Here is a 26,919-nt window from a genome sequence, read left to right as displayed (position 1 = left end):
GACCAGCACCCCCAAGTCCTTCTCTGCAGGGCCGCTCTGGATCAGTTCTTTCCCAATCTATAGCTGTGCCTGGGATTGCTCTGACTCAGGTGTAGGACCTTGCACTTGTCATGGTTTATTCTCAGTGAACTGAGTTGTTCTGACAAAGCTGCTGCACTAACATGGTTTGTTTCATACTAGAATAACCCATCAAGGTCCCACCTTGGTTAGGATCCTGCTGCTCTGAGTATGTTTTAGCTGAACGTGGTGAATACGTGTGTATCTGTGTGGTTTTGTGTGTACACATTTAAATGCACAAACATTTATAAAAGTGCATATGAGTGAGAAGTAGGACAGTGGCTTGACAAGGAATACCTACAAAACCCATGCAACCTTTCACCTCATATGTGTGTGTGGAGAAGGAGCTTTTCCCTCAGAAACTCACATGTCTGTGGGAGGCTCATGCTCTATTCATACACATTCATTGTGTAAAGTTATTCTGTGAGTACTTTCTAAGAATGATCCTTGGTCTGATGATTATTTGCGAACACAAAAAGCTTCTGATGATAGCAGATCTCAAGATACTATTAAAGCACAAAGACAAATGTTGGCACCCTGGAGGTGCTACATGGTTGTGTGGAGATTTTGGCAGTCTTGCTAGACAGTGAGAAACAGCAAAGCATTTGAAATATCAGAGTCACAGCTGAACTCAAACAAAGGCACAATCAGTGCTAGAGACACACTGAAGTGGTATGTATGGTAAGGGAGCTGCCAGCGCTTGTGGTATTCTCAAAAAGCATTAATGACTCAGCAGATCCAAAACGATAGCCACATGGCTGTATGGTGTATGTTAGAAGAATGACGGTCTTTGTTAGTACCTGCTATAATTTCAGAGCAGGAGGAATGCGTTCTTCATCTGGAGGTCCTTCTTGCTTCTCAGGGATGAGGCTTTGATTGAGCGGGGAGCAATACAGTGCAGAAGCAAATGTGTTCTAAAGTCAACATTTCTTTCCAGAAACTGTGTGAGACCACTACATATTCTTCTTGTAACGCTGATCAAGGAAACCAATTGATGCGTAGATGATTTTATAACAGCTGGCTTAAAGAGGTGCTCCCTACACAGTTCAGGAGAATTTTAATAACAGACCATTAAAGTGGCTCTGCCTTGATTTTACATGTTGCTGAAGCACTTCCCTAAGACCCAGGCCTCCTAGTTTTGATGCACTGCCCAAGTGTCTCTTAGGGAACAATGTTTAGCAGCAGACACCTTATATTCCCATAGCAGAAGACAGACAACATATGTATGAAAAGCAAAGGGTGACATCTCTAGGGTTGCTCAGTCTTGGGCCTCTTTGAAAAGTGACAAAATGAAGGAATCAAGTAAAAGCAACTAAAGATTCTCTCTGCGTGGACAGACAACCTTTTAATGGCATTTGAAAAACAATAAAAATAATCCTTAAAAACTTTAAACCAGAAAAGAGCAGACAATCCTGCTGTTTTGGCTGCTGTGTATCTGATTATCAAGGACTCAATTTTTATAGCTCATTATCAAGGACACATTTTTTGTTTTAATGTTCCCACACAGAGGTTTTTTATGTATTTGCAACAAAATCCAAACAACTGTTTGGGATAAAACAGCAATCCTGAACCTGATTCTCTTCTTAGCTCAGGAGTGGTTCTAGACATGGACCTGACACCTCAGCAGAGACACTTTAAAGGAGAAATAAAGCCCAAGCTTGGCCCAGTCCTGTGTTTCAGGAGAAGTATGATTGTCTTTATTCAAGCAAAGGCAGAAAATTCTGGTAGAACAGACCATCTCTGAAGTGTTCAGAGCAATCATGGAAATCTCAGAGTGATTGTAAAAGTCCCTTCCTTTCACAATTCAAGCAGCTGCACTTGTTTTCACCAGTTGTAGTCCAGCTCTTTAGTGAAGAGCTGCTTTGGAAAATGTAATCCCTTGGAGTTGTTTGTTCAGTTCCCTTTGTTTTAATTGACAAGCTTAGGCAGTTGAAAGGAAAGGTAGGAGGGAATTGATCTTAGCACACTTATTGGCATCTCCTCCTGTAATTCATGTCATTAAAACATCTTTGACATTTGTCTTTATTTATTTATTTATGGTTTTAGGCTTGTTTCTGCTCAAGCACAAATCTGGTGAGACAAGTTTTTTTCCCAAGGCGGGTTGTTTGCAAACTTTGGAGCCCAAAAGGTGCAGCTGCTCTAAAAATAACATAGGATGCAATAACTGGTTTGGGAAGGTCTCTCTCTGCCCTAGTCCAGAGGCATCTCCTGAAATGTTGCCATTAGGAGAAAAGTTTGCCTTGTAAACAGAGCTGGCCTGATTTTTACAGGTGCTGAACATCAACCTGCAGTGTTTGCTGGTGGGTCCTGAGCACATGAAACCTGGAAACAGGTCAAATGTTAGTCGATGGGATTTTATCAGGAACATGTCTGTGCAAATCCATGGTTACTGGGCCAAAACGAAAGAGAACAAACAGTTGCCCCTCAGCTAGTGGGCCCTGCAAGCAGAGCTGGGTACGTGAACTCCAGGAGACCTGCCAGCTCCTGGGCTTCTTGCTCCCACCTACAAAGCAAGCCTTCTGTCACAGTCAAGCTCTGTATATACCTGAACCAGCTCTCTGGCCATTCTTCGCAGTGTGACATCCCCAGTGACCTGGTGCTTAGCTTCCAGAGGAGGCCAATGGTCTTGCCAGGCACAGAGATTCTCAGAAGGCTTTTCACAAAAGTCAGAGAAGGAAAAACCTGTCAGCAGAACCCTAAATATGGCTGGGACTGTACCACAGGCAAGAGCCACACCAGTCCTCCTTGTCCCCCACGCGAGATGTGGTGCAGGGGGGTGGTATGTCTTGCATTGGGCATAGACATAATGTTCTCTATTTTTGATGTGCTGGATCTTTAAAATGCACAATGTTGTATCTGCCTCTGAATTAAGCAGTGTTTGCTTTGCAAACCTTCCACATTTGTATTTTTAGCTCTATTTTGGCATTCACTTTTTGGGTTGGAATATATAACACACTTGGTTGTTTAGTGTGCCTGGACCAAATTCAGCCTATGTGTAACTCCATGGGCTTGAGCAGAAGCAACGTTCAAGGTGAATTACTCTCTATGGGGCTGAGGAAATACAGCTTCTGTAGGAATTCATTTCAGTTTCCTCCGTAAATGCTACACTATTTCCATCCACGGTTATTCCTCTGTGGTTTGGGTTATGTATTTACATTTTACGGAATAAATACTACAGCTTTCCCCATGACTAACACTTCTTAGTAACCAATAAGCTACTCAAATACGCTATTGCCTCCTACAAGAGCCTAAACCACACTGCTCTCCTCTGGCTTTCTGTCCCCAGCTGGCCACCTCCTTGCACAGAGGTTAACCAGCATTACTTCAGTGACTTTTTGGATCTGGGTTTAAAGGCATGGCTTAGGAGAGCAGGCGCAGGATGCCATGGGACTGAATTCCTCAGTGACAAACGTTTCAAACACGACCCCTCTCTGATCCTAACAAAGTCTGACCAAGGTCTTTAGACAAAGAATGTAACATATTGCTGCTGCTCCCACAAAGAGGGAGCAAGTTGCTTTTCCAGATCCAGAGGTCTGTTTTAAGAGCAGTGCTATACAGGCCCTTGCGTAAACGTTGTTTATAGACTGGAGTATTTTCAATGAAAATGTTATTTAACTTTAAAAAGTTGCACAGCAGCTACTCCAAAAATTGTTTTTCCTTGTTAAAAATAACACACAGTGTGATACATTTGAAATGGCGATAGCAATATTTCACAAATTTTGATGGATTCATAGTCCAAATACCTTGCTAACAGATGTTTCTTTTAAACTCCAAGCGGTATAGGAATAACTCAGAGATATTATAGTGTCAGCACTGCCTTTTATCTGTGCATGTCCTTTCGGTGACATCCCTGAGCTTTTCTAATGCATGGGTCAGGTCGGAGCTCAAAGTAAAGAGAAATATTAAAAGAAGTCATATCTGATTGTGTGTGAGTTCTGGGGCAGTGTGGTGAGGGAGTGCTGTGAGCTTCCGCGCCCTTGGGCACAGTGGCCTGGTGGTTTGTGGGAACCAGCTGGTTCACAGTCATTGTTTCTGAGCTGGCTTTTGGTTGTGGTTAATTGATGAACTTAGGAGTTCCTGTGGCCACTCCACGATCATATCTTTTGGTCTCATAAATTAACTAACTTTTCTCTCTGTGGATGACAGTTTGCCCAACACAAAGGGGCAGAAAGACAATATTTTAATGCCCTGGTGAAGTTAGCTTTATTTATTGTGGGTCATTCAGTCCACTCTGTCTCTCCAAAGTGTGTGCTCTTCATTAGGGGGTCTTTCATAGAATCATAGAACAGTTTAGACTGGAAGAGACCTTAAAGCTCATCCAGCCCCAACCCCCTGCTATAGGCAGGGACACCTTCCACTAGACCAGGTTGCTCCAAGCCCTGTCCAACCTGGCCTTGAATTCCTGCCAGGAATGGGGCAGCCACAGCTTCTCTTGGCAACTTGTGCCAGTGCCTATACCTAATCTAAATCTCCACTTTGTCAGTTTAAAGCCTTTCCCGTTGTCCTATCCATATAGGCACTCGTCAAAGCCCCTCTCCAACGTTCTTGTCAGCTCCTTTAGGCACTGACAAACTACACTACACTAAGGTCTCCCTGGAGCCTTCTCCAGGCTGAACAAGTCCAGCTCTCTCTGCCTGTCTCCATAGGAGAGATGCTCCAGGCCTCTGAGCATCTTCATTACCTCCTCTGGTCCAGGACCTGCCTTCTCCATGTCTTGTTCATACATCACTTCCAGCGTGCCCACTTGATGTGTGCAAGTGGCAGACCAGCCTGTCCAAACCCAACCTGTGAGCAGCCTCCAGCCTGGGGAAGCCTGGCTGTTGGTCTCAATCCCAAAGCTGGCCCAGGGCAACGCTGGGGTTGAACTGTAGAGCATCCTTCCTCCGAGAGACCCCTGTTCGTGCCCCTCTGGAGCAGCTAAGTCGTGCCCACACACAGCCCATGCTGGCTTGGCAAGGCGCCGGCTTCTCATCCAGGTAGGGGTCTGGGAACCTGGCGGGCAGGAAGCGGGGACAGTTACTGCGGCATCCAGGGAGGGAAGGGGGAGGAGGAGGGTGGGAAAACCCAGAGGGCGAGTGGGAACCCAGGCAAGGAGCAGGGATAATCCACGGGCCTGGCAGCGCAGCCCCCGGCAGCCCCCGCCGTCCCTTCCTCCGTGCAGCTGCTTCTCATTCGCAGGCGCTACCCCCTTTCTCCTCGGGGGAGAGGCGCTGCCCGAGTTTCTCTTGCCAGTTTCCCCTCCCGACCCGGCTCCTCCGCGGATCGCACCCGGGGCCCCCACACCGACGGTGCTCGCGGTCCTGCGGAGAGACCGAGGGGCAGGAGGGGCCGCGGGCTGCGCCGGTCCCCCGGGGATGCACCTGAGCGGAGCGGAGGTCTCTCTCCCCCCTCCCCACCCCGGGGACCGCGCTGCCGGGTCCCACACCCGCCGCCGCTCAGCCCCAGCACCGGCGGGTCCCGACCCCGGGCGCAGCCCCCTCCCCTGCCGGCCGCCCCCGGTCCTCCCCGCCTCTCCCCTCCCCGGGGCGGCGGGCGCCGAGGGCCCGGAGCCTGGCGCGGGCGGCGGGGCGGGCCGGGCCGTCCCCCGCGGGGCCGGGCCGGGCGGGGGCAGGGGCGGGCCGGACCGGGCCGGGCCGGGCGGCGGGGAGCGGGGCTCCACGTGACTGCGGGGCCGGCAGAAAACCGGGGCCGGCGGCGGCGGCGGCCGCACTGCGCCCGGGCGGCGATCGCGGGAGGCGCTCGGCAGCCGCTGCCCCGAGGCTTTCGGCGCGCTGGGTCCGGGCTGGCTCTCCAGAATCATGGACTGTGCTGATATGCCTTGCTTGCTGTCAGTGAGTACAGCCCTCTTCTTCCTCGGCTCCGCTCTTCGCTGTTGGCTTGCAGCGCGGTTCTTGATTTTAGGGGGTTTCAAAACTTTGTTTCGTCGCCGTCCCCGCTCCCGGGGTCCGGCGCCGGGACGCGAACCTGTGGCCGCCCTGCGTGCTGAGCCGGGGCCCTGCCGCAGCTTCGTCCGCACCCGGTGGGGTCGGCATCGGGATGCGCCGGAGACTCGTCGGCCCTCGGGGGCTCCGGGCGGCGCACGGCTGTTCCGGGGCTGCTTCTAGTGTCGTTTTGCCCCTGAAGTTTATTCGGAAGAGGAGGAGGAAGGGGGGTTGCTTCTCATGCTGACTTTACTTGTTGTTTGTTGTTGCGTTTTTTACCCCCCAGAGACACCATGATTCCTGGTAACCGAATGCTGATGGTCATCCTACTATGCCAAGTCCTGCTAGGAGGTACGAACCATGCTAGTCTGATACCGGAGACCGGCAGGAAGAAAGTCGCAGAACTTCAGGGACAAGCCGGATCCGGACGCCGCTCTGCCCAAAGCCATGAACTCTTGCGGGGTTTCGAAACAACTCTGCTGCAGATGTTTGGGCTGCGAAGGCGGCCTCAGCCCAGCAAGTCAGCCGTCATTCCTAGTTACATGCTGGATCTCTATCGACTCCAGTCTGGAGAAGAGGAGGAAAGTCTCCAGGAAATTAGCCTGCAGTACCCTGAGCGATCGACCAGCCGGGCAAACACCGTGAGGAGTTTCCACCATGAAGGTCAGTGATGGGAGGAGGTAAATCCCCAGCCCCGGTAGCGATCGGGATTTCCTTGCGTTTGGAAGCTCACAAATGCTTTTAGCAGCAGGACGACCCCAGCCCTAAATTTACGGGAGGAAAACCGCCCCCCCCCCCGCCCCCGGCTGCCGTGTGCGGGTGACAGGCGCGCTGCTCCCTGTGTTTTCCAGCATCCTGTGCTTAACCCGAGCTTGACCGTATTTTGAGGTGCTTTCGCTTCTGTTGACAACAGCGAGTTTCCTGCAGTGCCTCTGCCGCGGGGTCACTCCCTGGGCTCGCGTGGATTTAATGGTTCTGGATCGGATGCAGGAGTAAAGCGAGGGCGGGATCTCGCCCCTGGTGTGTTTCTTTTGAACTCTCAAAGCGGTTGCTGCCTGGGTTTGCTCTTAAGGGGGGGGGGGGGGGGATAAAATAAAACCCTACTCGAATTTAATACTTACAGCTGTGTGTTTATAAGGTTTATTCAATAGGCCCTTGTAATCTGATCCAAATGTTTCCTAGCGGATGTTTCTTTTCCAAAGTAAATCTGAATTATTAATCCAGCCGCATCATTACTGCGTTGGAATTTGCTTCTCCTTCTCCCCCTGTGCCCTGTAACAAGGCACCTCTGTGCTCCGTGGCACTGCACCTTGCCGGGGAGGTGATTTTAGGGAGACTGGGGGTAGAAGAAAAGGGGAAAAGCCTCCCCGAAAGGGGAAGTGAGACTGAAAGGGGTGACCCGGTGCAGGCGCAGGCATGCGGGGCGTGAGCGAGCGGTGCTGGCTCGGGATCTGCTCCGGGTCTGGCCGGGAGGGATGCGCTGGGGAGCAGAGAGGAGCCGGTGAAGCGAGGGTGCGAGCTGTGGTTGCGCCGGAGGCTGTGGCTGAATGCCCCGAGGCTGATGTGCTCTTGTTTGGTTTTTGTACCGCTTCCCTCCCGTCCTGCTCCCCTCCAGAGCACCTGGAGACCGTGCCGGGTCCCAGCGAGGCGCCCAGGATCCGGTTCGTCTTCAACCTCAGCAGTGTGCCGGAAAACGAGGTGATCTCGTCGGCGGAGCTGCGGCTGTACCGGGAGCAGGTGGAGGAGCCGAGCGCGGCGTGGGAGAGGGGCTTCCACCGGATAAACATTTACGAAGTGATGAAGCCGCTGTCGGAGCGCGCTCAGGCCATTACGCGCCTGTTGGACACGCGTCTGGTGCACCACAACGTGACGCGCTGGGAGACCTTTGATGTGAGCCCGGCTGTGATCCGGTGGACCAAGGACAAGCAACCGAACCACGGACTGGTGATCGAGGTGACGCACCTCCACCATGCACAGACTCATCAGGGCAAACACGTCAGGATTAGCCGATCTTTACCTCAAGGGCACGGGGACTGGGCTCAGCTCCGGCCGCTCCTGGTCACTTTTGGGCACGACGGGCGAGGCCACGCACTGACCCGCAGAGCCCGCCGGAGCCCCAAGCACCAGCGTTCCCGCAAGAACAAAAAAAACTGCCGCCGCCATGCCCTCTATGTGGATTTCAGCGACGTGGGCTGGAATGACTGGATCGTGGCACCCCCGGGGTACCAGGCGTTTTACTGCCACGGGGACTGCCCCTTCCCTCTGGCCGACCACCTCAACTCCACGAACCATGCCATCGTGCAGACGCTGGTGAACTCCGTGAACTCCAGCATCCCCAAGGCCTGCTGCGTGCCCACGGAGCTGAGCGCCATCTCCATGCTCTACCTGGATGAGTATGACAAGGTGGTCCTGAAAAACTACCAGGAGATGGTGGTGGAGGGGTGCGGGTGCCGCTGACCCCCTTCCCTGCCACCCTCTCCTCCCCTTCTCTCACCCTCCCATCCCACCCCAGAACTGCTTGCTATAGCTGGACTCTTCTCTAAACTAAATGTTCACCTTGACCTTATTTATGACTTTATGTGCAAATGTTTTTGACAATAATGATCATATATTTTGACAAAATATATTTATAACTACATATTAAAAGAAAAAAATAAAATGAGTCATTATTTTAAAGGTAAATGCATTTTGTGTCTCCCCTCTCAGGGTGCTGCTGCGGCTGTGCTGGCTGGGAGTGCAGCAGGGAACATCTTCTCCATCTTCTTCCCCCTTTCCCTCCCCCATGCTCTCCCCTCATCCCTTTTCTCCTTAAAGGCTTTGCAAATTTCAGTCTTTCTATTTCTCGCCGAGGTACCGCGGATCCCCCTGTGCTGGGGCTGCGCCACGTGGGAGATGAGGGTCCCTGGAGATTAAGAGCTGCTTCTCCCGGCTGCTGGCGATAGAGCCGACCTTGCTAACCTGGCCCAAGCCTTTGCAAAGCAACCCACCAAACATGCATTTGAAAAGAAGGTGAAGATTTACCCAAGGGCTTTATGCTAAACCCACTGGGTTTTATACCCTTCCTCTGTCTTCAGGATTCCCCAGGTTTTAAAACTATTAACATTTCCCCACCCCCCCCACCCCCCCAGCCCCCTTTCCCCTTCCCACTGGAGATTGACTTCTTTGGGAAGCTTCAAAGGTTTGCACGGGTCCTTTGAAGATCAAATCGCCCCATTACAATGCCAAAAAAGAGAGAGAGGAGAAAAAAAGATATCTGCAGCAGTTAAATATGTGTTTGCTAATAGCTACCTGCACTGTGTCCTTTCCAAATTGCTTCCGAGCAGGAAGGTGATCAGACCTGAGCAGGTACGGTTGGAGGTATCTAGGGCCTGAAAGCTCTGGCTCAAATGCATCTGACTGACTGTCTTCGGCTTGGGAAGTGGGGAGCTGTGCCCTGGGCTGGGTGGCACAGCAGGGTATGTGCATGGGGCTTGTGCCCTTGACCACTGGGGGAGTGGGGAGGGAGGGCAGGAGGGTGAGGGTGCATGATGCTTGTTTTCTTCTTTATTTCTTTAATGATTGGAGCTTTCCAACCCTTGAAAGGGGCAGCTTAGTTGAAACCAGTAAAAACTGGAGTGGAAAGCTTGCCAAAAGCCTTGGCTCCCTGAAGAGTGCAGGTGGAGAGAGGAGATGGGAGCTGCAGGGGGAGACAGGCATGGCCCTGCAAAACAGAAAAACAGCCCTCAGCCTCTGCTGTGCCAGTGAGGTGTTTCCACCCCTTATCTCACTGGGTGCACAGGAGCAGACTACAGAGTTCCCTCCACCGCTACAGAGCCTTAGGGTGGCTCTGTGCTTCCCCAGCTGGGTGCTGTGTGGTCCTCACAGACTGCTGGCACGCACGAGGCTGCAATGGGTGCTTGCTACAGGGACTGACTCTGTCCCTAGTGTGGCAGGGCTCCGTGTGGGTGCTCACAGGGATGCACAGCACTCACAGGGCTGTGGTGGATGGAGCGATCACCCCATGGCTGGGGAGCTGTGTAGGGGGCCGGGGTTATTGCTGCCGGGTCTCTGGGGGCCCCCTCGGCCCAGAGCTGACACTCTCATTCCTGCCTTTAGAAAGGAAATGTGTGGCCTGGGGCATCGGCGACCTGCTGCCTCCCCTTTGATGCCTGCATATCAGACATAGCCATGCTAAAGAAAGAATTTCATTTTGAAGTGGCATCAGCTAAAGGTGAGCGCCTTTCAGCTGCCTGACAGGGCAATTACAGCTCCACAGACCTGCCCTGCTGCCGATAACCCCGGCTGCTGCGGGAAAAGGGGTCCCGGGGCCCCTCTGCAGCCTGGGATTGGGGGCTGTGGGTGCCTGGAAAACAAAACTATCACCGTGCTCCTTCCAAAAGGAAGGAATCAAGAAAGAGGCTTCCCCCAGGTTTGCTTCCTGGTCCATCAGTGCATCCCAGGCTGTCCCAGAGGCTGAAGGCCATGAGGGTATTACAAAGCTAAGCGGCACAGGCGCCTCTTGGGTGTAGATCACTCTCACTGTAGAAGTCTCCAACCACTTTGCTGTGTTTCTGCTGCTTAATGGATCTGTTCATTTAGGTACTTATTTTCGCATTGCATCTTGATGAAATCGAAGCCCCAGCCCAATGGAGGGACTTGCTTTTCTACAGGTGCTGCGAGGGGAGAGATAGTCCTGATGTGTGCATGGCCTTCGGGTGATTTTCCTTTGCTTTGGTCTTCCTGCCCTGGTGTTGGGCTGTGAGTTGGTGAGATCCTACATGGGGTGTTCTGCTTGGAAAGCGGAGGAAAAATCCCAACTGTTTTTATAAAAACAAAAATCAAAGTATTTCAGTTTAAGAATCTAAACTGTGGATACAAACCAGCTGACAGTAAAAGTATGATGTGTTACAGAATAGTCATGGATGCATTAAGCAATTTACTCAGTGGAGCGTGTCTAAACTTTTGCATCTAAAACAGAGTGCAGGGGCTGAGGGTTCCCCCCTTCCCGTGTGTGTACAGCCCTCTGTGCCACACTGGTGGCAGGCTCTGTTTGGTCTCATGTGGCATTTAGCAAAATCCTTCATCCCCTGAATTGTTTAAAAGTAGGAAAATCCAATAGAACTGTCAGGGAAAGCAGGTCCAGGTCCCTTCCTAGTTTCCAGCTCATAGCCAGCAGTGTTTTTCCCACTACTTTGGGTTTTGCTGGTGATAATCAGAGCTCTCTTCACCACCCCAGCAAGGGGGAGAGGGGTTGCTTTGGAAAGGTGCAAGTTAAGCACTGCTGTGGGGAGACACAGGAATTTCATGCAGTGTTTCTGGCCATTGTTTTGTGCATTTGTTTCAGCAGTCGTGCTGTTTAATCCTGCACTCTGGAATTAGTGTGGTGGCTGGTCCTGTTTGCCGAGTACTGCTTGACATAGACATACTGATTTGGTTTCTTGCTGGCTTATTTGTGCTAGAAACTACCTTGTTCATGCGGCACAGAAGAGCTGGAGTGGAGGGTTAGTCTCAGCCAGTGTTTCGCTTTGCTTAAAAGTCTGATGAATATATCTGCTTTATAAGTTCAATAATTCCTGTGACCTTGGAATGTATTATTTGCAAATGATACTTATTTCAGAGCGAGTGCTTTGTTTGCCGTGGCTGATACAGAAATCCCTGGAAGGTGTGAGATAAGGCATATCAGTTTAACCCCGCTCTTACTCAGTCCTAGCTGTGAATGAAAGCGAACAGGTTGAAGCTGCTTCCCCCCATCTGAGTGTCCTCCTGGCAGCTGTGGCCCAGTGCAGCACCCAAAGAAGTGTGAGCTGGATGTAGATGCTCTACAGCTCACCATGGCTTTGTGCCTATGGCAGGAAAGCTGTGACTTTTGATACCTAGAAGTACTGTTGTGCTGAAGTCTGTATGGCTTTATGGATGTAGGAAATGAGGCAGATACCTCGGTGGGGTTTACTCACCTCCTCTGGCTCCTGTTTGCAGTGGCTGTTCACGAGGGCCACTAGGCATTATGCTATAACATTGTTGAGCACTTGTGAAGGCATGGGGTAAGGTGTGCTGGAAAAGGGGTCCCAGGCTCTGCCATGTATCAGGAGCTCCCCCCAGAGACCTGTGGTTATCCTGATCCCATCCCCAGCCCCTCCCCTCTTGGCTTATAGGATCCCAAGAGTCTTCCAGAAGAACTTTCTTCTCCCAGTTGAAAATTCACCCCCAGGTCAAAGCTTACAGCACCGCTTTGAGAAAAGCTGCTGTCCCGGAGGTGCCGTGGCTGCGGAAGGCTGCGCAGACAGCCCGGCTTTGCTCAGAGCCACAGGGTCCGAGGCTCTGCAAATTGGTTTCTAAAAATGCAAATTGGTTTGGAAGAGAAGCGCCGAGGTTTGCACATTGCTATTCTGGGACCAACACAGAGGCTTTGCTACGGAGCTAGCAAAGGAAGACAGAGGCCCGTCTCATTTTCACTTCAGTGCTTGGACACCTCTGTCAAACTACGACAATAACCATTAGTGCAGTCTAGCTTGAAAACCTGTTTAATACTGGCAACAACAGATGCTTTGTTCTTTTTATTCTGTGTACCATAATAGCAGGTCTGAAGCTCCTCTACTGTGCATAGTCCCTGTCTGAAATCACAGGACCTGAGCAGGCATGAGGAGATATTACTGCCCTCCCATAGATAAGAATCTTGGGCACAGAGAGATGAAGAGACTTGAGCACAGTCACGTATGGAGAACAGGCAGAGCCACAAAAGCTATCTGACCACCTCAGTCCCTGTCCTGTGATCTTGACACAAAACTCTTATCTGGTCTCGAGTCTTCTGAAGATCCATCACTTAACCTCAAACCAGTGCATAATATAATGAAAGAGGAGGGTACAACATCCATGTTGTTCTCTAGGCGGGCATGATAATGACAGGGAGTATCAGCAATGACCCAGACACCGGATACTTCCTTCCCCTTATGGATCCTGCATTCAAGTTTGGAAGTGTCAAAAAAGAGGTTTTAATACATTATTTTCACCTGGCTTCTTAAAGACCACTTCAAACTTGCTCCTCATTTGACCACAGAACATCCACCTGGACACAAGCAGTAAAGGGGAAAATCCATCAATTAGTGATTGTGCCTTAGCAGAGCTCAGGGAGGGATGAGGCCGTGGGGAGCTCTGGATCAGCCATGAGTCAGACCACAAGGGTTGCCTGGTCCTTTTGCATAAGTGAAAGCCATCACCAGTAGGATTCACCCTAGAAAGGACCTGTGATAAACTGCCTCTTCCACAACATCAGGGAACCAGGGAAAGCTTTATTCAAACCCAGCTCTATGCTTTGGATCTGTTCATATACTACAGACATGGCTGCACTTCAACATGCTCACCTGCCTTTGGTACTCTGTAGCTGGCTGGTTGTATTTACATCATCAGCATTTCTTCCAGTTCTCATTCAGGTGCTGGCACATGAGCTGTTTATAAATGAAGATTTTCCTTTGGTTCGATTCCCCCTTTTCCTGGAGATGGCAGATGTGCAGATGCAGGGAAACTGTGTACACAGTTTCAATAGGAGAAGTTGGCTCCCAGTTCTAGCAGATTATGGATGGAAAATGTTGATGTTACTCTACATTCATGGGGGGGGGAAAAGGCTGCGCTATTTCTCTCCAAAAGTCCACCCAGTGCTGTAGGAGAAGGTAGGAATACAGCAAGGCTGTATCAATGTTTTTCTGGAGCACACGTGTGAGCCTCCAGCCATTTACACATCACAGCTTCTGGAGCCAAAATTAAGGTTGTCATATTTAACAGGCCAGAGTGAATTTTACTTCCAGAAACTTACAGAATTGCTTTATAAACCTTACAGTTTTTCAGATCAGTGTTATCTTGTGCCAGTGATTTCTAGTTTGCCTGTACATTCCTTTTGAACTGCTTCCTTTTATTAGTTTTGAAACCATCACCTAGAAGTTCACAGTCATGCCCCATAGTTCTTGTAGTTTTTTGGACACTGTGAGCCCCTGCTTCCCATTCCTCTTCTCTGCCCCAAAGATCACATCTCCTCTGCCAAGTCTGCCACCCTTGTCCTCTGCTGTGCCCTCACCAGGCCGAGAAGACCTGTAGTTCTCTGCTTTGGTGGAAGTTGGTCCTTGCTCATGCTCACCCTTCTCAGTGCTATTCCAGCAGTGCCATCTCTGGCAGTTTGGGCAACGGTGGTGGAGGTTGGAGACAAATAAGGTCCCTTGTCAAGTTAATAAATCTGGTGAAATCATAAAAATGCATTTGTAAAGCAGGCATCTGGGCCTACAAAAAATAATGCATCATTCTGTATCTTAAAATTTGGAAGGGCCTCGTTGACTGATGGCGGTTCCATTGCACACAACAGTGTGCACATACAGCTTGGAGTTCCTCTGCAGCGCTGCAGAGGGATTTGCACCACTTTGCAGGTGAAGGTGTTGCTTGGACCTCTGCTCCTCCAGGCCGCTGAGTAGGGCGGGCAGCTGCCTCCCAGCTCTGTCCCCAGACAGTCTGGGGCTGGGCAGGGACCCCTGCACTCTCCTCTCCGGCCAGTCTTGATGTCTGTGCTGGCTGCTCATGGAGGTGATGCTGCTGGGTGTGTTCCGGCTGGAGCAGGACTTTCCACACCACCCTCAGGTTATTGCCTTTGTGTTGCATTTATGGCACAGATTTAAAACCCTCCTGAGCTCCTGCGTGTTTTAGCTCTGCCCTTTCCTGATCAGATCATGTGAATGTGGTCTGGTAACACGAATTACTCCCCTCACACTTGAATGGATGCTTGGCCTGGAGTCCCACAGGCAAAGAGCAAGTGCTTTTCCAAGTAATCCACCTGTCCCTCACCTCTTCCTCCAGTAATGGGAGATTATTCGCTATGAAGTAATTGCCTGAAACAGGCTGCATTGTTTTACATATTAAATGGAGATTATGATTATCTGGAGAATGGTAGGCATTTTGCATTGCTTTTATGGGCTTTGCTCATTTTGTCTGTGCTGTAATGCACACCTGCTATTTAGTACTGAAGTCAAGTAAGTCCTTTATGCCAGGATTAGCTAAGACATCTTTGTCTTTAAACTGGAGAGAAAGGGATTTGATGGATGGACTGCTCAGTAGATAAGGGATTGGCTGGATGATCACACTCAAAGATGGTCAATGTCTCGATGTCCAAGTGAAGATAGGTGATGAGTGGTATTCCTCAAGGATTGGCATTGGGACTGACACTGTTTAACAAACACCTTTGTTAGCAACATGGACAGTGGATTGAGTGCACCCTCAGCAAGTCTGCCAATGGCATCAAGCTGTGTGATGCAGTCGACATGCTGTAGCAGCATGTAGTTGCAATGGTGTATGTGCTTATAATATGCTGCTCAATTGTCAAGTGCTTCTGTGCGATGCAGACAGCTCTTCCTGCTGGTCAGTGAGGTGACAGAGCTGGAGCTGTGTAGAAGCTTGTCCCTTTGCTGGGGGTGTCCTTGCAACTGCTGAGCTCTGCACAGCATGCCCAAGGCAACCATGCAGGATGCACCAGTCACAATGCCGTTGCCTGCTGCAGCTTTGGCCGTGACCACACTGGTGGACCTGTTGCTTGAAGCATGAAAGAGCTGCGAAAAGAGTCTGCACCTGTCATGATGGGGTAAGGCCTAAGCAAAGGTAAAATGCCTCTTCGGGCTGGCAAAAACTCTCTGTGGAGGAAGGAGTGAATAGCTGAAGCTGTGGGTTGAATGTAGGGCTGGTGGAAGCATCACAGCCCCATCAGTGCTGCACTGGCTGCTCTTGTGGTTGGGCTCTGGGGTCTGTGCCTTGGATCTGCTATGGGGGAAACCCATCCTGCTGGGTTGGTCCTGGAGGAGAGATCCTTGCTGTTGGTTTACATTGAAAAGGAAAATCATGGCTCTAGAACACGCCCTTATTCATGATTCAATTCTCATGGGCCCAGTGGCCAACCTGGCACACACTTGCCTGCACTGGTGAGGTGCAGTGGTGAGATGGGGACGGGTTCTGCTTGGGTGTCTGAGTAAAAGAGCTCCAACCCAGCAAGGCATGGTGCTTCTGTTCCTCATCACAGAAACTCTTACTCAAGGGTCTTTGGGTCATGAACGGGTCTGGAAGAGGCACTGAGCAAGACATCCTGTGAAACATGCTGATCTTTCATGTTTCTGGACTTGGGGCATCAGAAACAGGTATTTCCAGATGTCATTTGAGGAGATTTAACATATGCAGCTTGAATAGTTGTTATTTATTTTGGTGTTTAAAAGTATTAGAAATAATCAATGCAGTCTTCCTTGAAAGACAGTTTGTGGAGTTGGACAGTTTCCCAGTAAGAAGTCCCCAAGGATCGTTTGGAAAGAATGTTTTTAATTTGATTAACCAATGTTAGCACTGAGAGGGACCTACATGTGCCTCAGTAGCAAGATGGAATTTGGGAGCAAAATTTGATGGTACAAGCAACAAAGTGCAGTGAGAAGGGTTGCACAGTGATCTGAGCAGCTCTTGTCTTGGACATAGCAGCAAACAAAGACCTGGGGTCTTTGCTGACCAGAAAACAACTCAAGAGAGATCAAGGGCAGAGCGCGGAATAGATGAAGTGAGGACTTTCCACTAGAGCTGGCAAAGACGGGGCTAAAATACTGGGTGTGTTTCTGATGCCTGCGTTCATGGTAATGTTTCAGACCTTACTGGACTGCTGTGAAGATGAAATGATCTTAGAGAAGAGCCTGGTCTTGTTCTGCCAGGAAAATTTGCGGCTGGAAGGGAACTGTGTGTGTGTTGTGGGGTAAATCCCAACAGGAGGGAAGGGCTGCTTATCTCTGAGTAAGGACATCTGAGGAGCTGGGAAAAAAATTCCAGCTATCAGATGTAAGATCCCAGATGGGCTATTTCAACAGGACTACCAAGGATGAAGATCTGTCCTTGTTTGGAGGTGACTCCTCTTTACCAATGGGAAAGCAAAACACGGTCCTCAGGACAGCAGAGAGCAGCTGTCCTCTCCTGGTGGGTCCCTGCAGGTTTGGGCCCAGGAAGTCAAAGTCACTCAGGGAGGACCTACAATCCCAAGTGTCACCATGGATGTCACCGGCTGTGGTCAAAAGAATAGTGGTCATGGTCCTGCTGCCACAGCAGGACAGGAGGGGCGACCTCGGACAAAATTATTTCTCATTGGCAGAATGGGGGTAGAAAATGCCCTTTCCTGGACTGATGGGTAGTAGGGAGGGACATGAGAAGGGGCAGCTGCTGCCCCCAGCCAGACAAAGAGATTTTGGAGGTGGTTTATGGATGCAGAAAGATGTTGGGGTGCCCTGCTGCAACTCCCTTGGGTACTGAAAATAGCATTGTATGGCATACTTCACAGATTGCTTATGCTGTGGGTTGAATATTTGCTTATAATAACAATATGGCTTGTGTGGCCTTGGGACAGCATGGCTGCTGGACGAAAGAGAGGAGGGCTGGATTTTCTTCCACCTCCATCTCTGTGGTCCAGCGTGGGTCAGTAAATTGCCTCATGCCTCAGTTTCCCCCTTTACAGGCCAGGAATGCGCCCAGCCTGCTGACAGTAATGGTGATACACAATATCTCACAAGCAACTGCTACTTAAAAGTCTTTTATTGCTTCCAATTAAGCTGATGACTGCTAACATGGAGAATTAAATTCACTGCCCTGTTGCCATTAGACAAATATGTACTCCATCTCCATCCAAAAACCCCACTGTAAATAACTGTGGAGGAGTGGAATAAACATTGTCCTTCCCAAGGCAGGGCTGAGCAGCAAGAATGAGCAAACACAGGTGTGGAAGATTTGTAAGCTTTAAAGGAGATTGGGGCTATTTGGGAATCAAATCTGGTTTTGGTTAGGAGCATCTTCTGCAAAGAAAATCCCAAACCACCAACGTAAGACCCCACAGATGGGGTGGTGATAGCTGCCTGCAGCTGCAGGATGGCCATGACAGCTGGGAATGGGGCAATAGCCCACATCCTGTTGACAACCGGGGTGCAATGGTCCTGACTTTGTTTCTCTATCCCCTTGTTTGCCACTTGGCATCCCCAGACTCCTGCTGGATCTGAAGACCGTGCAGAGAAACCCTCCTGCATCAGGTCAGCTCCTCCCAGGCTGGTATCAGTCAGCATGTAATTGGGGCTAAGCTGCTTACTTTATGCAGCAGGGTTTCCTTTCTGTCTCTCCCCTTTCCCTTTTGAAGGTGAAGGTTTTATGTGACTGAAATGTGTTAACGCTCCCATAAAAGTAAGTGAGACACAAGCGGACGTTTTCTCTTTTTGGGCACAGATGTGATTGGTTTGGGCCTGATCCAGAGGCTGAGAGAGTGATGATTAGCAGTGCTGAAGAGAAGGGCTGGGAAGTGTTTTCCTTAGGAAAGTGTCATTTGTGTCGTGGACTGTGACATCTAGAAGAGCTAACTGCGTTACCTGTGCTTTGGGACTGGTTCCTCAGGAGGGCTGTCTCTGCTGCAGAGTTAATGTTTCCAAAGGGCCCTTGATACCAAGCTTAGTCCACCCAGAAATTAAGGCTACTCAAATGAGATTGCAGATAGGGAGTTTTTACATCATAAAAGACGTCCCTGACACAAGGGATGCAGAGATGGGACAGTTTGTCTAGTGTCAGCTCTGATGAGCTGTGTTCGTCCCTGTTGCTTTACAGTGCAGAGGCCAACAGGATGTTTTCATGGAGCCCATGGCCTCCAGCACACATCCGCTGCTGTTGGTTTCTTATCTTGTTCTGAACAACTCATTTTAAACTCAGCAAAACCAGGAGCAGAGATGGAGTAAGTATTTCCTGACCTTGCTCTTGCATGATGACACAGGACTTTTCCCTTTGCTCCCTGGAAAAGGCACGGCCAGGCAAAGCAGTGCAGGAATCTGCCACAAAAATGCTCCCAAATCTTTCATCCCCATCTGGAGGAGTCCCCACTTGGTGGACAAATTGGCCATGAAATGCTGGTGTGACTCCATCATGTCCCATGTTCCCCGAGGCTGGGTGGTGGCAGAACCACTTTCCCAACTGCTGGGGAGTCATGGTAAGAAGCATTTCCAAATGTTGGGGTTTCTGCCTAGCTTTGGAGTCCACCATCCTTGTGGCATGCACAGAAGAGGGAGGTCAAGGAGAAGATGTCCTACAGAGAAGGACTTCAGAGAAGCTGCTGGCTCCCAGCAGCCCTCAGCTGGTCTATACCCTGTGCCTGTAGGCCTGGGTGAGCAGAGAACCAAGTGCCCTTTGTGCAATCAAAGTAATGATTATTTGATCATTATTTCTCCAGGCTGGTATGAAGCCAACATTTATGCTGAGGTGGGACATCATTACCTGCTGGTGGTTCCCCATTGCTGCTCTGGATGTCCTTTGGAGTAGAAGTGAATTTCAGGTAGAAGAGACCTCCGTCTATTGTCTGGTCCAACTGCCTGACTGCTTCAGGGCTGACAAAAAGTTAAAGAATGTCATTGAGGGCATTGTCCAAATGACTCTTAAACTCTAGCAAGCCTGGGGATGTCTTCCCATCTCAGTGAGGAACAAAGCAAGCTCTTCGCAACCCCTGAGCTCTTGGTGGTTAGAACACAGATGGGGTTTCCTCTGCCTGTGGTGGTGTTTTGGGGATTACAGGTGGAACTTGAGGCACCATCCCATGGAGTGAATGTGACAGATTTGTGCCTGGTGTGCTTCCCAGTGTTCCCACGCCCTTCTGAAACATTGGAAAAACATGACAATACAACCCAGACTCGCATGAAAAAACATTTCCCTTGCACTGAACTCATGCAAAGCCTCAGTGTTCCGACAGCAGATGGCTTAGCTGCTTTCCCGAAGGTGGCTTATTCATGCAGAATGCCTGTTCAGCAGGCACTGCCATCCTGGTCTTCACACATCTCGTCTGAAGGAGGAACTTCAATTGCAGATACCCCAAATCTGTGACCTATGATGGCAGAGCAGTGGCCTTGGTCTTTGTTAAGGAACTCTCCAAGTCAGATGTCTTGTGTCTATGTGCATGAGCTAGGCGTCCTGTCTTCAGGTACGTGTGTGTGAAATGTGTCCCCTGATATTTCAGTATCCAAATGACCTGCCCTCCAGAAATGGGAGATGATGCTTCATAAGAAAGAAAGAAATGTCACTGCAGTCAGACAAAGCTGCAGTGATGTCCAAGGCACCAAGCCAAGGTGCCCCATTTGCATCTCAGAGGTCCTCCACCTGCAGATGGGAATACATGTCATCTCAGAGCTGGCACAGCTTCAGAAGTCCCCTCTGTGTCTTCTGGGATCACTTTGGCTCTGGTGATCCAAGGAGAGGGCGGCTGGGTGGGAGAAGTGGAGTCATCGCAGTTGGCGACGGGCTGCTCTCCATGGTGTACACCTGCATGTCTTGGCAAACGGGCCCTGCGGCCTGGCAGACCTTTCTGCTGAATATTTTGACTGGATCCGTGAACTTGTGCGGCTTTTGTGGCATGGAAACTGCCTATAATTTATGCTGAATGCAGCCCCATATATTATGTTGGCAGTTCCAGACCGTTTTAAGATCATTTAGTCCTTTCTCACTAGAAACAATTTCAAACCACAGGGTAATTGTTCCATGATCAGTAGACAAACCCCGCATTAAGCCAACAAGTAAGGAAAAAATCCAAAAAACAATGTACAATACCCCTCCCTTCTACCCCCAGTCTCCAGCAACTTAAAACCCAAGACCTGCTTCACTGATATTGCACTTGAATTTGCAACGGCAGTGATGACTGGTGGGGAAACTGCAGTGTGAGGTACCAGCATCCCAACTCAGGACAAGTGTGCAGCCAAGGTTGCCCAGTCTCTGATGAGGCTGGGTACAAGTTGAGGAAAACACATTTACAGATGAGATTTCAGAGGAGTGAAGAGCCTGGATGGGCTTGGTTGGCTCATTCTTTCTTTTTGCCTTGTGCTGGGAGGAATATTCATCTGGCATTTATCCAGACCCTCTGTCCAAAAATGCTCTTAAGTGTCTAAAAATACAGAGAAAATATTGCTAGTGTAGCAGCAGCCTAAAGATGCTCCGGGAAGCTAATAGAGATCCAGCTTTTTTTCTCTGAGCCCTCTTTGAATACATTTCAGGAGGTAACATTTTTTTCCCAAGGGAAAAAGATCCAGTGCTTCAGTGTTGTAAAACCAGCATAACACCACTGAAGCCACTGGCATTGTAGGGATCTGCATCTGCTGAGGAAATAGTTCAAAATCCTTCCTTTGAAGCAACACCTTGTATGATCCTCCTGGAATTTCCATCCTCCAATGTGCTGTGGATGAGGACATCTCAGCCCCTTTGCATCTTAGCAGAAAAATCAGGCAGTTTCCAAAGCAAATGTCCTATGCATACAAGAAAGGTGAAGTCCCAGCTGCATGGATGTCCTGCAGGGATTTCATGGCTATCTATCTCTTTGGCACAGACAGCTTTATGCTACTTCGGAGCTTCTCCTTGCAAGGTTGGTGTTCAGTTTTGGACCCCTCACTCCAAGAAAGACTGAGGTCCTGTAGCATGTCCAAAGAAGGGCAATGGAGCTGACGAAGGGTCTGGAGCACAGGTCTTGTTAGGGGAGGCTGAGGGAACTTGGGTTGTTCAGCTTGGAGAAAAGGAGGGTCAGGGGAGACCTTGTTGCTTCCTACAACTACCTGAGAGGAGCTTGTAACGAGATGGGGGTTGGTTTCTTCTCTTGAGTAACATGTGATGAGATGAGAGAAACAAGCCTCAATTTGCACCAGTGGAGGTTTAGGTTGGATGTTAGGAAAAACACCTTCATTAAAAGGATTGCCAAGTACTGGAACAGGCTGCTCAGGGAAGTGGTGGAATCACTGTCCCTGGAGGTATTCAAAGTATGAGTAGATGTAGCACTTAGGGACATGGTTTAGAGCTGGGCTTGGCAGTGCTGGGTTAATGGTTGGACTCGATGATCTTAAGGATCTTTCCCAACCTAAATGATTCCATGACCCCCCCAGAGGACTGAGTCATGGCCAAGTTTTGAGCATGCCTGCAGGTGTCACCTCCCATCCTGTGCCTCAGTGAGCCTCACCAGCCTGCCTGTGCTTTGTTTTCTTGCCCTTCTTAAGAACTGGCTGCAGGTTGCGCTTTTCCTCCATCAACATCATTGCTTTTATCTGTGCTGGTAGCAGCAATCCCCACCATGCAGGATTTATTTACATTGAAGGGTAAGTGGGAGGCTGTAATTGGGATGGGATTTGAAGAGGTCAGAAGGAGCCTGTGCAGGAAAACTGTAAATGAGGGAGGGCTGGGAGTTTGCTGAAGTCGTTATGCAGTGATTGTTCCAGCTTCCACTCAGTACCATTAGCTGGGGGTAAACGTGCTGTCCAGGGATATATGTATACATTAATGTGGGTTTTTAAACAGACGATCAGTAATGAGCTGTTAATGTTTTCCAAGTGGTCTTTCAACCCCGTGCTCTGATTTCCTTTGGCTGCATAGCACGCTCAAGGATTTTGGATCTCTTGCTCCCTTTGCATGAGTGCATGTCCCTTTCTATGCATCAGGTCTGCTCAGTCTCTATTACTGCGTTAATCTCTGGGGCCCCCAACACAAGAAGGATGTGGACCTGCTCTAGTGAGTCCAGAGGAGACCACAAAGATGCTCAGAGGGCTGGAACACCTTTGCAATGGAGACAGGCTGAGAGAGCTGGGGTTGTTCAATCTGGAGAAGAGAAGGATCTGAAGAAACCTCAAAGCAGCTTCCAGTGCCTAAAGGGGCTGACAAGAAAGATGGAGAGGGGCTTTTGACAAGGGCCTTTAGGGATAGAACAGGAGGGAATGGCTTTAAACTGGCAGAGGGGAGATATAGATCGGATATTAGGAAGAAGTTCTTCCTGTGAGAGTGGTTGCCCAGAGAAGCTGTGGCTGCCCCATCCCTGGCAGTGTTGAAGGCCAGGCTGGACACGACTTTGAGTAACCTGATTGAGTGGAAGGTGTCCCTGCCCATGGCAGGGGTGTTGGAACTGCCATAGGTCTTTAAGGTGTCTTCCAACCCAAACCATTCTAAGATTTTATAATTCAGTCTCACCTCCTCTATGTTCTGACCCTGCCCATCTCAGCCACCTTCATCAGTGCAGCAAGCCCTGGGGCTTGGGAGCCCATGAGATGGGCAGCGGAAACCCTTCCAGCCAGAGAGGGTGATGGCATCCCAAGGATGCATGTGCGACAAGCACGTGGTTTTGCTGTGCAGTGGGTTATTGCCAGTGCTTGCACGGCTAGCAGGAAGGTGTAGGTTGAAGATCTGAGGAATTATCTTTACAGGAAACCCAACTAAATCATGAGCTGAAAAATCATGGCCTCCGGTGTGCTCAGGAAAACAAGAGCTAAGTCACTACACCCCCTTTCCTCCCACCCCTAGGTCATCTTTGGGGTACCCTTGGGAGGTCATTTGAAGAATCAAAGCAGTGATAGAAGTGGTAATTGAGGAAACTGATGCAAACGTGATCTCCCAAAAGGTTGTGTGGGAAGCAAAATTGGGAAGGATGCTCAGATAAGTGGAATTTTTGCTTTTGTGCCTTTCTTGAGCAACATCATCAGACCTAAGGGCTTCCTGTTTGTTTACTCAACAATCACTGCTGTGTTACCCACACAGGAAATCACAGAAAAAGTCTTGTTTTGAGGACAGGTGAGGTGGAAATAAAGGCTGCTATTTAGGCTGTGGCATACTGGCTGGGCTGAGCATCTTGTTTTGTGGCTATTTGCATGCATCAGTGAAGTGAGCACAAACACATCCTGCAAACATCTGGTTAGGAAGATGTCTCAGCTGTGCTGAACAGTACTGATAATAATCACATTGCTCTGGTGTAACATAGAGAAACCCCAAAGCTACTCTTCTTTGGGCCAGGTAGGAGAGAGGCCCCCATGGTGGGCTCTGGGATGAGCCTTGGCAGAGGGCAGATGTAGAGATGGCTTTATAACACCCTATTAGCTGTGTTTCACTGGTGTGAAATGGCTGCAGTAAAACATGGGATCTGGAGTGGATGGTGCTGCATGAAAACCAACTAGATAGCAACATGTCATCAGCATCTGTTCTTTCTGGGGAGGTTTACATCCAGCTGTTCTCCCAAACCAGCCCACCACACAGCCTCCTCTTTCTGAAAAAATGTGCTCAGATGACTTAACTCAATGACTTAGCTAAATTGAACGCTTTCCAGTAGCGCAGTAATGTGTTTGGAGAAGGAAGAGCTTTCAAAAGGAAGCTGTTTGCCCATCTAACCCAAACAGCTTTTCATTGCTGACGGGGAAAGAGGAAAGTCTGAGAGCTTTGTGCAGTGAGTGCAGGGTACCCATGACTTCATTCCTGTAGCACTTGGTAAGGGAAGCATGCATCAGGCAGTGAAATCCGGTAATTTGTCTCTCTCTTGCATTCCCTAGCTATGGGGTGACCAGCAGTGGCAATCTCTCACGAGCCAAGATGCACTTGCAGTAAGATGGCTTGTCAAGAGCCTGCCATGCGGCTGAACTTACCTGGCTGCCACCCAGCACTGCCATGGGGCTGAGCTCTTGATATATGGGATTTCTTCCCTTTCTCAGGAATAAGTGGAGTCCCCCATCTGTCCCTGGTGGATCACAAGTAGTGCTGCTTGATAGGACAAGGGGTAATTGTTTTAAACTAAAAGAAGGTAGATTCAGACTATATATAAAGAAGAAATTTTTTACAATGAGGGTGGTGAAACACTGGGACAGGTTGCCCAGAGGTGTAGTAGATTCTCCATCCCTGGAAACATTCAAGGCCAGGTTGGACCTGTAGCTGAAGATGTCCCTGCTCATTTGCAGGGGGCTTGGACTAGATGAACATTGAAAGTTCCTTCCAACTCAAACCATTCTATGATTCTGTGGTTTGTTTTAGGAAATAAGGAATAGAAGGGTTGGTTCAGTATCCTGGGGCTGGGAAGGATGAAATCCTTCAGGATCTAAAAGTATGTAACTACAAATGCTCCTTCAGTTGCGTGTAATTGCTGTGAGCTCCATGGGATTGTGGACAAGGATATTGTTTCACCTTTGCTCATGGGGGACTGAAATCAGTTTAACAGATTCACTTGCAGTTTTTGTAACTGACGTTTTCTCCAGCAAAAGATGGGATTTGGTCAGAGAAAATGTAAAAATTTAGTATTGCTTCTCTTCTGAAATTCCAGAAAGCTGTAGTTGTTTCAATGCAAAATTAAAAATTTTAGTTTAATTTAAAGGTGGGGATTCTCATATAGAAATTTCCACGACATTTTCATTCTACATTTTTTGTGATATTTTAATTTTTTACATTTTTTTAACAAATATCCAAGCAGGTGGCATGATATTGGAAATCTCCAGGGGACTGAAATTCTGACTTCTGTTCAACCCCACCTGATGTTTTGAGCCTTTTCAAAAGCCCAGCAGGTGTGGGAGACCATGACAAGACCCCAGGTAAAAACAGATGAGTTAGAAAAAAAGCAGATGAGAAAATCTGTTGTATAAGTGCCAGGTACTGACCCTCCCTGCACGCCAGCTGCAGAATCTCTCCATTTCATGTTTGAGGACCATCTTGTCACTAGCAAGGACTGAAATCCTGGAGCGCCCCTGAGCCTAATAGCAGCCTTCCAGTATCTGAAGGGGGCCTATAGGGATGCTGGGGAGGGTCTCTTCGTCGGGGACTGTAGTGCCAGGACAAGGGGTAACGGGTTAAAATTTAAACAGGGGAAGTTTAGATTGGATATAAGGAGGAAATTCTTTCCTGTTAGGGTGGTGAGGCACTGGAATGGGTTGCCCAGGGAGGTTGTGAGTGCTCCATCCCTGGCGGTGTTCAAGGCCACGTTGGATGAAGCCTTGTGTGGGATGGTTTAGTGTGAGGTGTCCCTGTCCATGGCAGGGGGGTTGGAACTAGATGATCTTGAGGTCCTTTCCAACCCTGACTATTCTATGATTCTATGATTCTAAGAGCACAGCTCAGTAGGAGAAGCACCATTGACCAGCTCATCGCAGTTGTCATTTCACAGCCTTGGTTTGTTGGAAAGAAAAAAAAAAAAAGGAAAAAAAGAATCCCATCATGACGCCACGATGCAGCGCTTGTTCTATCTCACAGGGAGGTCGACTGAGGCCTTGCAATTGCCGGAAGATTTCTGAGACTGGAATTATGCTCGGCTGTTGCTGGCTGATGTGTCTGAGGCGTGGATGTTGTGAAAGCAGCTGATGAGACAACTTGTAAGGAAACTTCAGAAGGTGTGTGATCTCTGAGGCAAAATGAAAAAAACCCCACACCCTGGAGTAAATCGACTTGTATGTGGTGTTGACAGGGACCCATCATCCCCCATGGCCAAAATGAAACCTCTGGAGCTGACGTACTTGTGCTGCATCAGATAAACAGCAGTAGGGTTAGTCTTCATGCTTTAGGCTGCCTCTGATTCTCCAGGGCTTTTGCATGCCAGGGGACTGTGTGTGAGTTATTCACAAACCTGTCAAAGCAGAAGTTACCGAAACAGTCACTTGGTTTCCTTCATGCAACATGTTCTCCCCTTGCGTACAGCCTGGCTCCTTTGGGAGGGACTGGCATCTGACTTCTAGATTCCTCCTCAATGGAAATGCAGTGGGATAATGCAGAGCCACGCTGGTGCCTGGGAAAGCTGCATCCTAGTTTGGAAAACCTGTCTTTGCCCCCGTGCCACCAGGGTGACTTTGCTTCAAGGCTGCAGCCCCCTTTGTGTGAATTCCATAGTTCGACTGCAGTCGCATCATCACTGGATGTGTTTACTCTCCCACCCCATCAAGGCCTGACAATTCACTTTTTAACATTTTAATGCCAAAAGCATCCCTGTAAGGGAATGGATGCTGTTTTGTGCCCTGACCCATTTGCTCCACATGCAGCACGTGTTTAACTGGCTTGACCTGATCACAAGCCCAGATTTAAGAATTTTATCTTCTAATTATTTTAGCTTTTGCACTATTCTAAACACTTTTTTCTTCCCTTTTTCAAGCTTTTCTTCCCCATAGCATTGTGCAGCTCTGCCTACAAGCCAACAGGAGCA

The 26,919-nt window shown here is 49.3% G+C and overlaps 1 protein-coding gene across 1 annotated transcript; it reads left to right on the top strand.

The window, feature by feature from the left end:
- The first annotated feature begins 5,764 nt into the window (after positions 1 to 5,764).
- BMP4 (bone morphogenetic protein 4) lies at positions 5,765 to 8,654 on the top strand. Its single transcript, XM_065685565.1, has 3 exons — positions 5,765 to 5,888; positions 6,265 to 6,641; positions 7,594 to 8,654. Exons 2-3 carry the CDS (start codon positions 6,272 to 6,274, stop codon positions 8,433 to 8,435), a joined length of 1,212 nt encoding a protein of 403 aa, XP_065541637.1. The 5' UTR covers positions 5,765 to 5,888; positions 6,265 to 6,271; the 3' UTR covers positions 8,436 to 8,654.
- Positions 8,655 to 26,919: the final 18,265 nt, after the last annotated feature.

The sequence above is a fragment of the Lathamus discolor genome, chromosome 6 (genome assembly GCF_037157495.1).
Source record: "Lathamus discolor isolate bLatDis1 chromosome 6, bLatDis1.hap1, whole genome shotgun sequence".
In the NCBI taxonomy this organism is placed as follows: Eukaryota; Metazoa; Chordata; class Aves; order Psittaciformes; family Psittacidae; genus Lathamus; species Lathamus discolor.
Note: the sequence above shows the minus strand (reverse complement) of the source record. Positions and strands in the feature narration are given on the sequence as shown.